The sequence below is a fragment of the Gallinula chloropus genome (assembly GCF_964237585.1).
Source record: "Gallinula chloropus genome assembly, chromosome: 15".
Classification (NCBI taxonomy): domain Eukaryota; kingdom Metazoa; phylum Chordata; class Aves; order Gruiformes; family Rallidae; genus Gallinula; species Gallinula chloropus.
Genome location: NC_140100.1, coordinates 17,758,967 through 17,772,265, shown reverse-complemented (window position 1 = coordinate 17,772,265; position 13,299 = coordinate 17,758,967). Strand labels below are relative to the sequence as shown.

At 53.1% G+C, this 13,299-nt stretch overlaps 1 protein-coding gene across 3 annotated transcripts in view; it reads right to left on the bottom strand.

Annotated features, from left to right (window-relative positions):
- MGRN1 (mahogunin ring finger 1) overlaps positions 1-13,299 on the bottom strand; it is a gene marked incomplete at its 5' end in the record, with an annotated part of 57,486 nt that overhangs the window by 32,273 nt on the left and 11,914 nt on the right. For all 3 annotated transcript variants that reach the window (XM_084271077.1, XM_084271076.1, XM_084271078.1), the window contains one exon: positions 7,734-7,880. In XM_084271077.1, the coding sequence (XP_084127203.1) occupies positions 7,734-7,880 (147 nt within the window). The remainder of the gene's footprint in view (positions 1-7,733; positions 7,881-13,299) is intronic.

The window sequence follows — 13,299 nt, the reverse complement described above, 5'->3', positions numbered from 1 at the left end:
CTGTTGGAGGAGGATGGGGTGGGACAGCCTCGCTGCTCTCACTGCACACAGAGCTGCAGCCTCCTGACAGAAGTCTCAAGGAGCACTGGGGATCCCAGACTGTCACAGAGACCCACTGTGTGTCTGAGGTGACAGAGCACCCACTGCACAAGTACAGACTCCTTGTGCTGCCCAGGGCAGCCTGGCAAGGTGTCACAACAGGCAGCCTACAGCCTGGGGTCCAAACAGCCCTAAGCAGCCCCAGCTCTCTCTGTTGGCAGCTGCTGGAGTCACAAGTCTCCTGTGTGTCCCCCCCATGCTGCTGTGTGCTCACAGCAAACAGCAGGCAAGCCCTGCAGAGCCATGGAGATGCTCTGTGGAGAAAGCAAGCGTGCTGTAAGAATAAAGGAGAGCAGAGAGCAGCCCCCTGCCTCTCCCTGCTCAGGGGCTGGAAGCTGGCAGGCTGGGCCAGGGTTCTCAGGCTCCACCAGGGCAGCTTCCCATCCAGATGGGAGATGTAACTAAACCACCTCACAGCTTGGGACGATGGAGGAGGAAACAGAAGCTCCTGGGTTTGCTTTTTTAAACCCATTTCCTTGCTTGGGGAGGCCTGACAGTGTGAGAATCACCAGCAACGTGAGGGCTGACTGCAGCAGCAGTTCCCAGCTCTGCCCTTAGAACTCCTGAAGCTTCTATCCTCCCTAAACTCTCTGCCACACTTTCACTCCCAGGAAGCCAAGTCTACACCCCACACCAACTCCTTTCTACCCCATGCCAAACCCTTCCACCCCCCAAACCCAGCACTGTGTCAGAGAACCAGCAGGTGAGGCACCCTGTGCCATCACAGTGATTTTTGAGGGAACAGAGAACAACCTAAAATCATTCCCCAGTCTCACTCTGCCCCCATCAGCTGAGGGGCACTGGATGCCTGCACAGAGAAACTAGCCTGGGGCTCACTGTCCCTGTCTGTAGCCCAGACTTGCTACCAGGCACCTCCAGCCTGTAAGTAGCTCCCAAGCTCCCAGTGACACCACAGTGCTTGGGAACCTCTGCCAGGCAGAGTTAAAGGGCTGTTGCTGTACACCCACTGGAGATGCTGTATGAATGCTCTGGGGGTGTTCCCCCTCTTGCTCTTCTCTTGATCAGCACCTGGGGAAATTGTCAGCAAGGCAGCAGTCCCAAGACACACAGACTCTGTGCTCCTCACACCCAGCTCTGCCTGGCACTGGGCTGTCTTGGACAGTCAAACACTGTTCCAGCTACCCCAGGCACACTGGGACCCCTCACTGAGAAGGATCCTAGCCAGCTCACCTCAGAGTTATGCCAAGCACCCTCCAGCCCCCACTCCTCAGAGGAGAACAGAAGATAAGCAGGATGCAGGCAGCATCATTGCCCCAAGGGTGTTTGACTAGTAATGGCTGAGACACAGCCTGTGCTTTGAAGAGCTTGTGGGCAAGATAAGAGTGCTCTTTCTTTACTAACAGCCATGCATGTTGCCTGGCAATCTGCACCAAACAAGGACAAGGCAGAATTACAGGGAGCTTTAGAGGGCACTCAGGAACCAACTGTGCTGCTGCTGCAGGCTGGGACTGCCTGGCAAGCTCTGTGTCCTTGTAGAGGTGATGAGAATGGAGCCAGTCCTGTTCTGCTGGTGTTCAGAGGGGCCAGGAGTTGATAAGGAGCAAGCATGCTCGCCCCTCTCTCTTCCACCCACACTGCTCCCGTTTCATTTTAGGCCAGGTTCCCACAGGTCAGCTTTTCATAGAACCACAGCCTGGTCTGGGTTGGAAGGGACACCAAGGGTCACAGAGCTCCAACCCCCCTGCCACAGGCAGGGTCACCAACCTCCAGGCCTGGAGCTACACAAGGTTGCCCAGGGCCCCAGCCAACCTGGCCTTGAACACCCCCAGGGATGGGGCACCCACCCCCTCTCTGGGCAGCCTGTTCCAGCCCCTCACCACTCTCTCTGCAAAGAACTTCCCCCTAATCTCTCCTCTAACCCTTCCCTCCTTCAGCTTCGCTCCATCCCCCTTGTCCTGCCAGTCTCTGCCCTTTGAACAAGCTGATTCCCCTCCTGTTCCTCTGCTCCCTTCAGGGACTGGAAGGCTGCAGTGAGGTCCCCCCACAGCCTTCTCTTCTCCAGGCTGACCCAGCCCAGCTCCCTCAGCCTCTCTCTGTAGGGGAGCTGCTCCAGCCCTCTGAGCATCTCCATGGCTCCTCTGACCCCTCTCCACCAGTCCCACATCTCTCTTGTACTGGGGCCCCAGCTCTGGACACAGGACTCCAGCTGGGGCCTCACAGGGACAGAGCAGAGAGGGACAATCCCCTCCCTGTCCCTGCTGCCACCTCTCTGCTGATGGAGCCCAGGATCCCATCGCCCTTCCCAGCTGCCAGAGCCACTGCTGCTCATGTGGAGTATCTCACCCCCCATGACACCCAGGTCCTGCTCAGCAGGGCTGCTCTCCAGGAGCTCCTCTCCCAGTCTGTATCTGTGTCTGGGATTCCTCCAGCCCAAGTGCAGCACCTGACACTTGGCAGTGCTGAACCTCATCAGGTTCCCCCAGACCCACCTTTCCAGCCTGTCAGGATCCCTCTGGATGGCTCCTTCCTTCTGCTGTGTCACCCACACCACTCAGCTTGGTGTCATCACAAACTTGCTGAGGCTGCACTCAATCCCATCACCCATGTCACTGATAAAGGTGTTAAAGAGCCCCAGTCCCCAGACAGACCCCTGGGGGACCCTCTTGTCACCGGCCTCCACCTGGACACAGACCCACTGACCACCCCCCTTTGGCTACGGTCTGCCAACCAGTTCCTTACCCACTGGATGCTCCACCCATCAACTCCACATCTCTCCAGTTTAGAGATAAGGATGTGGTGGGGGATTGTGTCAAAGGCCTTGCACAAGTCAGGTAGATGACATCAGTCACCTTCCCTTTATCCCCTGATGCTGTCACTCCATCAGAGGAGGTCACCAGCCTGGTGAGGCACGACCTTCCCTTGGGGAAGCCGTGCTGGCTCTCCAGGATCACACACTCATCCCTCCTGTGCTCCAGCACATCATCCAGGAGGATCTGTTCCATGATCTTCCCAGGCACAGAGGTGAGGCTCGGTGGCCTGTAGTTCCCTGGCTCTTCCTTGCTCCCTTTCTTACAAATGGGGGTGTTCAGACAGGGCTCCTTCTCCTCAGCCTTCCCCTTTGGGCTGAGACAGCTGCACCCATCCCTGCTGCACCTGCTGTCACCTCTACTGGGGGCACAGAACTGCCCCTCTGGCTGCTGGTCTCACAATCCAGTTACCACCACAGGCACTGGCAGCAAAGTTCCCTTTGTCTGCAGGATGTTTCTGAAGCTGACAGGTACTGCCATGCCCTGGTGACACTGAGCAGTCCAAAGCCTGTCCTCCTGGGTGAGCAGTCAAGCTGTTATGTTTTCCCCAACCAGGGTCTTCCCTGATTCCTGCCCAGCTGCTGGGATGCTGAAGCTGAAGGAAAGGACAAAGAGAAACATGGGTGTCTCCCAGCCAGCCAAATCTCAGACCAGCTCCCCAAGAGCACACCCACAGCTAAGCACTGCTGAGAGCAGAGCAGCTGCTGATTCCCAAGCCCAAAGAAAATGGACACAACCAGAAAAATAAATATATCAGGGGTCTTGAGCTGCTCAGAGGCAGCTCCCCACCAGTGACATGCCATTAGAGAGACTCTGGGCATAGGCAGATGTAGCCTCTGCTACCCTCAGCAGCTGAGAAGCCTTTAGGCTCCCCACAAAGCAACCAGGATAAATATTTTCAGCAGGGTGTGCAGCAGCTCCCTCTGGACTGAAAGTCATTCCCATTACTTCTACAGGCATCTGCACCAGCACCAGGGTGCTGGATACCCTCTCCAGAGCGTGGGGCTGCAGAGGTGCAGACACCTCCACGCTCCCCCAAGAGCCACACCTTTGCCTTCTCCAGCCTTCACCAGTTCCCTGCAGTCCCAGAGCAGTGAACATAAAGCTCCCTGTGGACCTCAGGAGTTCAGCAGCTCAGGCCAAGAGGCAGGCAGGAGGTGCCTGTTCCCAAGATCCTGGCTGGGAAGTGGTACCACTGAGCACATCTCCCAGCGTGGAACACCTGCTGAGTGCTCCTTCAAGACAGGTCAGGACAGGCAGCACACACTGATAAAGCCACCAGCTTTTATGTGGAGCCCAAACAGCTCCAGGAAGAAACTTCCTGGGTTGCAGAGAGAAAGGCTGTTCCTTGTTGGCCATGGAGATGAGCTAATCCTGAAGGCTACAGGACACACAGGGCTGTGGTGCTCAGAGGGGCAGAGGTTCTAGGACAAGCAATGCCTCTGCTCAGGGAGAGCCACCTCCCCTCCTCTCACCCCAAACTCTATGAACACAGCAGTGTTCCTAGCAGGAGTTTCACAGGAGCAGGAGTGCTGATGCTATCAGGATCAGTGGCTGTTTGGGCAGAGAAGCAAGAAGAACTTGTTCAGCGCTTCTAAGGAGCCATGCTGGGGGCTGGGGACTGGGAGAAAATCTCTGCTTTTGACAAGGGGCCAGAAAGTTTCTCCCATTTTAGGATTTGCATCAACTGTAGAGTGGAATAAAAAAAAGAAAAAAACCAAAAAGAGTGTTTGTTTTAAAGAGCTGCTTCTTCCCAACTGAGTGTTGGACACAGCAAGGAAGTTTTTGATTTGTACAGGGTGCAGCTCTTGCACATGCTTGTCCCTTGGATGGAGCTGTCAGCACCAAAAGAAAGAGAGAAAGAGGAAAAACTCCAAGCCCAGGGAAAGCTGCATTCCTTTCAATGCACTAAAACTGCACCCACTCCCCTCCCAGCTCTCAGAATGCAGCCCAGATTTTTTTTTTTCCCCACTAGAATTTGAAAGGAATAAATCAAAGTCATTCCAGCACTGCCCTCTTAGAATTGCTTTGCAAAGCTGAAATCAGAGCTGCAAAAGGGTTCTACTAGCAGCCAGCAAATCCAAAGGAGCAGAGATGCCTACTTCAGGCAGCTGCACTAGCCCCAAGATGTGCTTCACAAGCCACTTCCACATGGAAAAACAGCCTGGGTTGAATTAAAGCAGCTTATAAAGTCTCTATTTGTACCTGGCTTCCCCCAGCCCTTATTACCTCCACATCTGCATGAAATCAGGATCACACCTTCCAACAGGTCCACTGGCTTCTGGTGCAGCCCCCCACACCCCTCTCATATAACATCTGTTGTCCAAGAGCTCCAGAGCACAGACAGGCAGTTCATAGCCCCTACACTCTGGGGAAATTAAAGGATGTTTATTAAATGAAGGGCCAGCATTAAGAAGCAAGAGCTGAATCCCAGTGCTCTGACTGCAGGAGTAAAGGTTTGGTGTGCTGGGTCCTGCTGCCAGCCCAGCATCTCAGCTACATTCATTAGCCAGGCAGACACTGCTCAGCACCCATCCTGGTTCCATGCAGAGGCAGGGAGGGGACATGACCACCTGAACAGAGTGAACACCTCTCAGTGAGCCATGGACAGGGTGGATTTGAAGTTGACCGTTGTGTTCACTGTCAGAAACTCCACCTAGGAATCACTCCAGTTCAATCTGAAAAGCAGTGAAGTTGTCTGTGTTTGTTGCATAAGCTTTAAAGAACAAACAACAGCACTGGTAACAGCAGACAGGCTGAGCACTGGCTCAGTGCTCAGCACTAACCTGCAGTAAAACATCTTCTTAAATGAACCAGAAACTGTGTTTTCCTCCTCCAGTCAACACCATTGTTGGGAGAGGAGAGCTACTAGTTCCAGAAGACTGAAAACACACTCTGTCCAGCCACAGAGTAACTGTGTAACACCCAGACACTGGGGAACTGCAGTGCTGCCACTGGGTAATTATTCTTCAAGGCACAAGTGGCACCCAGCAGCTGAACCAGGAATGCTGCAGGGCTGGTCTCAGGGGATGCAGCTGCACAGCCTGGGTCATGATACACACTCCAAAAAATAGACAGTTTTCTTTTTAGAGTAACTTTTTTGCTGTTTTGATGTAAAATGCAACATCAGGAGTCTGAAAAAATACATTTCAAACTCTGTGCACTGAAGCTCTTTGTGAAACACTGCACAGTGTTGGGTGCCAAGCTTACACTCCCTGACCAGTGACAAGGAGAAACTCTCCCTCAAGGTAGGGCAACAAGTGACTATGCAAACCAATATTCAGATCAGTGACTTAAAACAAGACTTGCTGATTTGATTTAGGCCATGGTTGAAGCCTGGCAATGTGAATACATCCACCCTGGCCATAGCAGCCCCCAGTTCTCCCCATCAGCCCACAGCTGGTTTTCTGCTCAGGTCAAAACCCAAGGAACACTGCAAGGCAGCACAAGGGACACTGGCCACCTCTCCAGGTTGTACCTGTGTTAGGAAAAGAGGACTTCAATCTCCAAGGCTGCCATTCCAACACCTCCACTAGCACTAAATTCACAGGAAGCCTAAGGACCTAAGAGACAGAACATGGACACTTCATCATGGTTTCTAAGGCACCCTGCTGCATTCAGGGAAAACAGGGTCTGTACAGAAAGGGTTTTCAGGGTTTGTCAAGAGATCTTTTTCAGGCATTTAAAAAGAGCTAACTTATTACCTCCTCCAAATGAAGGCAGCCACAGGCTTCAGCAGAAGAAGTTTGGAGGAAAGCACACCTGGGAGCACTGAGCTTCTAAAAATACACCAGCCATCAGTCACTGCTGGGGTGTTCATACTTTGCACAAAACAGATCAGCCATGTTATGGTTTATCAGACATATTTCTCCCTGATGAAACCTCCTGCAGATGCCTTCAACAAAATGTTTGCTTACCCCCAAATTCCAGAGCACCACTGCAGGAGCCGTCAGCAGCGTGTGTGCAGAACCCCTGAGCAGCCCAAAGCCTCTACAAGAGGAAGCCAAGAGCTTCTGCAGCCTGAATCTTCCCTTACCCACAGAACAGAAGTCATTCTTTGTCCCAGGGCTGTCAGAAGCCTGCCATCCTCTACCAGCAGCTCACAGGTACCCAGTTCACATCAGGAAGAACACAGTTCAGCCACCTTAGCTCTTCAGACAGAGAGGGAACTTTCCACACTCTTACAGCACACAGTGCTGACTGGAATGATTTAAACACACTGGTTTAGATATAAAGGTTTTGAGCTGCAGGGATGCACTGCCAGGGGATGAGAAAGACTCCACAGGTGACATATGGAGCATTCTTTCCACAGCTAGCCAAAGGCTAATGTGTGTACCTGGGGGGAACACACAGACAGGTCTGACAGCCAGCTCAACAGCCTGGTGGTTACTCATCCCACAAAGGGCTCTGGATGGGCTGCAGTTTCACACAGACTTGCCAGGCAAACGTCAGCCTGGGCTCTGATTTGGTGGCACATGTGTTCCCATCACAGGGAACACACAGTGAGTTAGGTGATCTGGGAGTGCCTGAAGGCAAGAGTGGTTGGTTTTAATTTCATCGAACATCTCGTGGCCAAGGCACACAGCTGTCATCTCCTCTCCTCTTTCTGCATGCAGAATGGTTTCCCCACACCCAAAAACCCAAACCAAAGAGGGAAGAAGAGAGGATATTGGTATGTGGGGGAGGGAAGTGAAAGCAAGATTCAAAGCTATCAGAATATACACACAAAAGGAGAAAGTGATTTCCCTTCCACCTTCTGTGGCAGCACTGCCCTTGGGGGGGGGGGGAAATGGAGAAGAGATGTTTGACAAGCTCATCACCCAGAGCTGCTGCACTCCTCCCAGTGCCCACAAGCCCAGGACTTACACTGCCATCCCACCAACAAACTCTTCTGTAGCCTGGCAGTAGATTGTGATGGCAACACGGGCATCCGCATCGAACGTGAACTCCAGGCTGTACAGGACCTTCTGCTTCCCGCTCTCCTCAGTGGGACTGTCAACATCATCTTTGTACCTGAAAGACAAGGCCAGAGGATTAAAGAGTCTATTTATGATATATCAAGATCACTTTGGAGTTCTCTCATCTAGGAGCTCTGTGCAGGCAAGGCACCGTGGGCTTCCACCTGGGGCTTCCCTGGAGATTCCCATTCTTCCCTCTGAGGAAGGTTCTTCCAAGCTTTGACTGAAATCATTGAAGTGAATTATGTCACCATGGTGTTGAGGTATTTCACCCAGTGCCAGGACACAGAATGAGACAAGGAAGTGAAGACTTGAACCTCAAATGCTTAGAAGAAAGAAACATTCTCCCTCCTTTTAAATCTTCCCATCAGGCTCAGTATTCAGGCTACAGAAACCCTGCATGGGCCTGACTAAACCCTCAGTCTTTTAATCCTGCAAATGAAAAAGTGCCTAACAGCAGAAGCCAAGGTTCCTCTAACATGAAGAACTCCTGAAGCTCAGCAGAAGGTACCTCCAGGTATCACACAGAAGATGATCAGAAAGCATGGAAATACAGGAATTTCAGGTGCCTTTAAGTGTACAAACCGTCCCTGAACCTTTGATGCTGCTGATGCCTGAGGCTTCCACACGTGTATTGGATGACAAGGAAGGAACACACTCAAGGGCATCCCAGAGGCACGGCAGCCAGTGTGGGAATGGGTTTGGAAGTCATTCCAGTTCATGGAGAGGTGAGTCCTAATGTGGCTATGGGCCCCTGTACAGCTGGATCCCCCTGCCCAGTCTGACCCCTCCTCCCTGCTGCTGGAGAAGGTAACACACCCAGAGAAGGTGACACACAGCAAGTTCAGGGGCAGCGAGCTCTGGGCATGGACAGGAAGGGAGTTACGCTGTCATCAGGGAGACCAGCAGCTCCTGATACAGGCAGCCAACACCACACGCTCACAGGAGAAGATCTCACAGGTCAACTCAAACCCTGCTGGAATCCTACAGCTGTAGGTACCACCGTGAGCTCACACGCTGCGTAGGGATGGTGAATGCAACAGGGTGCCTGTGAGAGGTGTACAGCTCCCCCTTGTCTGTCAGTACGCCCTCAGTAGCCACAACATCTGGGCCAAAGCCAAGAGGCGAAACCGTTCAGGAAAAGCTTGGCACCATCTCTGACTTCACAGCATCAGCGGCCTCTCCCTCCCCTGAACAGCCCCTACGCATATGCTGTGCTGGGAATACACTCAGAAGGGGGCAGGCAGGCCTTGGGGGGCAGGCAGGCCAGGCCTTGCAGGGCGGGCAGGGCAGGCCAGGCCTTACGGGGCAGGCAGGCCAGGCCTTGGGGGGCAGGCAGGCCAGGCCTTGGGGGGCAGGCAGGCCAGGCCAGGCCTTGCGGGGCAGGCAGGCCAGGCCAGGCCTTGCGGGGCAGGCAGGCCAGGCCAGGCCTTGCGGGGCAGGCAGGCCAGGCCTTGGGGGGCAGCCAGGCCAGGCCTTGAGGGGCGGCCAGGCCAGGCCTTGCGGGGCGGCCAGGCCAGGCCAGGCCTTGCGGGGCGGCCAGGCCTTGCGGGGCGGCCAGGCCAGGCCAGGCCTTGTGGGGCGGGCAGGCCTTGCGGGGCGGGCAGGCCTTGCGGGGCGGCCAGGCCAGGCCAGGCCTTCCTAAGCCATCAAGGGAATCCTTCCCTACCAAGTTAATCAAGGTGTAATAACTGCTGCCTAAGGAAGAGGGTTCCAGCGTGAATTTTACTTAACGCCACACTGAAGAAGAATGAAATGTTCAGCAATTTAATGCAAAAGGTGCAAAATAAAATTCAAGAGCAGTGTAAGAAATGCCTGACACATGCACGTGCTAACATACCCCTCCTCTGCAGCATGCCCCTGCCCTCCTGTCTGAAGGACTCGGAGAGTCTACCCAGCCAGAACAGCAAATCAAGAAAGAACACACCCAAAGTGCCAGTATAAAAGGACAAGTCCCAGGGCCTGGGAGTCTGACTGGATCCAGGCTACGACAGGCTTGCCAGTTCTTCCATTAGAAGCAGAGTCGGGGAGAACCAGCACCCCTTCCACTGATGAAAGCGTCTCACAGACCTGTACTCACTGCACACAGGGAGCTGTTAAAACAGAGATGCCCAACACACACTCTCAAACTGACCTAGATGCTTGTAAGACCCCAAGTACCGAGGTGGGAAACCTGGGGGTGAGGGCAGATCACGTGAAAGCAACATGGCACTAGCAAAACCACTGCCTGTGTTGTCTTCCCAGTGAAGTCACACAAAGCATACTGGTTCCCAGATCACCCTCCTGCTCCCAGCTTCACCTCTGCATGTCCCTGCGAGCACTCAGAAAGAGCTTCCACCCTTTGAAGAAGAAAAGGGGTTAAACCTAGACTAGACCCTGGGAACCACCAAGGGGCCACTACCAACTACAGGGCCTGGAGGGAAGGTTTCTGGGAGAAGCAGCTAGAGAAGTAGCAAAGTCAGAGCCCTGACTGTCTGCAACAGCTTCACCTGAGCAGCAGGCAGGAAACATGTGCCTGAATGGTGACAGCCACAGCAAGGCTGTGCACACATCTCCCTGCTGCAACAGGCCTGGAGCTGCAGGTCAAGAAAACCATCTGGCACACAGCAAGGAGCTCATGTGAGAAAAGGCTGTGGGAGCAGCTATGGCAGCCAGTGGCAAGGACTGTTTCAGTGGACACTTTGAGAGGCAGAGACATCCTGTGTTTCACCTTACGGTGTGGGAAGGGCAGGATGGAGCTTGGAGTGAGTAACAAGACCATGTCACACATCCTGCATTCCTTCCACCTTCACGAGGGGCGTGGGCAGACAAGGAGGTGGATCAGGCAGCTCAAGAGCTCTTCTGTCTCCAGCAGCACTGGGAGCTCAGGGTGTAGGTTCAGCCAAGCCCTACAGACGGTGTGGGTGTGAGGTGGTGGCAGACACATGCACAGACCTAGAAATGAGTGGCTTTGCTCAGTGTGCCTTTCCATCGTGCCCACACTTAATGACACAGCCTCCCAGGCACGTGCAGAGAGCAGAAGGGACTGACCACCTTTGAGAGCAAACAGCTGATCCAGAGTTATGATGAAAAAGGCAAAGCAGGAGGACCAAGGGAGCTGAGGCCACTTGGTCTGACATCGTTTCTGGATAGAACAATGGGAATGCTGGAACTTTTTGCTTGTCTGTTAAAGAATTAAAAGATAAAAATACAATTAACAGCAGCCATAATGATTTTATAGAAATAGGTCAAGTTGAACCTGATTTCATCCTGTGATTATATTGGACTGACAGCTTAGTAGGCAGGTAGGATAAGGGTGAAGTATTGTTTGACTTCGTACTGTGAGACCAGCATTAAAGGGTGTTGGAGCAGGCACTAAATGAAGCAACAAGTACCTGACATCTCTACCAGCACTGACTTTCCACAGGGAGAAATCATGATCCAGTGGAGGCTGTGCTGTCAGGGGGTCTGCAGAGATCTGTACACAGCCCAGCGCTGCTCAGGGCTGCAGAACAAGCAGTGCCAGCACCCCCACCAGCACAGCAGGAACTGCTCCAAGGATCCAAACCAGCCCCACTTCAGTGGACAAGGAAGAGGAGGGATTTCCCTTCTCTCTCAGCAACTCACCTGTCTCCCCTTGGCCCTCCTGTATCACCACTCACCCTCTCAGGCCCTTCCCCAAAGCACTTGGCATCCTCATTACTCTCTGTGATACTGCTGCTGCTCAGACACCTTTCACACCACTGCAGGTACTGACACCAGGAGGCTGCCAGCTTCTCTTAGCAGTTAACAAACATTACACTGCCTTCCTCCCAGGTTCACAGAGTCTCATCCTGCTGGAAACTGAGTGCTCAGACAAGACATAGAAGACTCAGAAATCCCACACCAATTCCCACAGGTTCATTGGTTCTCTTCACAGCTGCTGTAAATAGTCAGGATTTGGCAAAGGTTGGAATTTCACCTGGTCAGAGCTGGGCAGGGAGCCCAGACTGGACATTTCCCCATGTTCCTCCATAAAGCCCTACACTCTGAGCTATGGATCAACACCCCCTTCACAGGTCAGCAATGAATTTTCAGTTAAACAAAAAAGCTCATGAGGACTTCACCATCAGAACCTCCTTTATACCTGGACATTCAGCTTTTATTTGGTGGAGGAGGTGGTAAATTAAGCTTAGCTAGTTCTGGAAAGAGTGTGCAAAGCTCAACCACTGGTTGTGAATAGACCAAGCTGGGGAGAGCACAAAGGGTCTTTACAGAGAGAGAAAGGAAAAGCCTCTAGTCCAGAATGGCAGGAGACAGAATGTGTCCCTGGGGACTGGCAATTAGAACCTTGTTTTGGGTCTACATCAGCACAAAATCCAAGTCATGCTGGCAGGGCTGCTGTCAGCAGTAACACAGGAGCAGCACAAGAACCTGTGCAAGACCTCAGGAAGCAGACAAAGGATCAATAGTCCTGGGAACAGGGGGATGCAAACCTGGACACTGTCACAGGGCATGGACACCGTGTTTCAAACAGCCCAGAGCTGCAGCTCCACTGGGTTGGACACAGGGTACAACCAGAGAGCAGGGTGACAGAACCATTGGTACTACACCCCACCACAGCTCCTCCAGCCACAGCAAGGCCTTGCCCAGAGAAAAGCCACTTCTCACTTGGCCTTGGAGAGGTGTTAATCTCTTTCAGTGGGTGCCTGTGAGAACAAAATACCCCTTCCACAGCAAGTGTGGGAGGAAGGCAAGACTTTTCTTCCTAGAGAAGCACTTCACCCTTGAGCTGAAAAAGCCTGGCAGCTTGGCAAGGGCTGCTTTTCCCTTCTTCCCTTTCCTCCTGTTCAGTCAGTTTGGAAACCACAGGTATTGCTCATTTTAGAAGAGCCAAAGACAACAAAAACACACCTTCAGTCTGCAAATACAAACAAGCTGCGTGGCTCTGTGTGGTTGTAACTCCAGTTACATCACACCACACGCTCAGAACCAGCTTGGCTGGGAGCTGCAGCTGGGCCCCTGCCAGTGCTCCAGCCCTGCACCCAAACCACAGAATCCAAAGTTCCTCAGGGATCTCTGAGAAATGCTCTGCCTGGCCACCTGCCCGGGTGCTCAGCCCCAAACAAAGCACTCTACACTGGGCCTGGACTTGTGCCATCTGCCTGAAGGAGGGAGCTGCAGGTCCAAGCCTCAGCCACTGCACTCAACCCAGACAGCGCTGGTTTAGATCCCAGCACAGAGCAGGGAAAGGCAACAGATCTCCATGACTATCCAGACCTGCTTCATGGGACACAAGCCACTGTGACAACTGTGTGACACGAGCACCACACTTTCTCTCAGCTGCAAGACAACCCTGAGGAGGTTTCACTCAAGACCAGCCAGTCTTCCCAGCCTGTGACGTGCACCAGGATCTGCTACTGTCTGGATTCTCCTCACATGAGAACACAGAAGGAATCTGTCCATAGGGTTTATTGACCTGACTGATGCCTTCTGTAACGATTTCATGGGGGTTT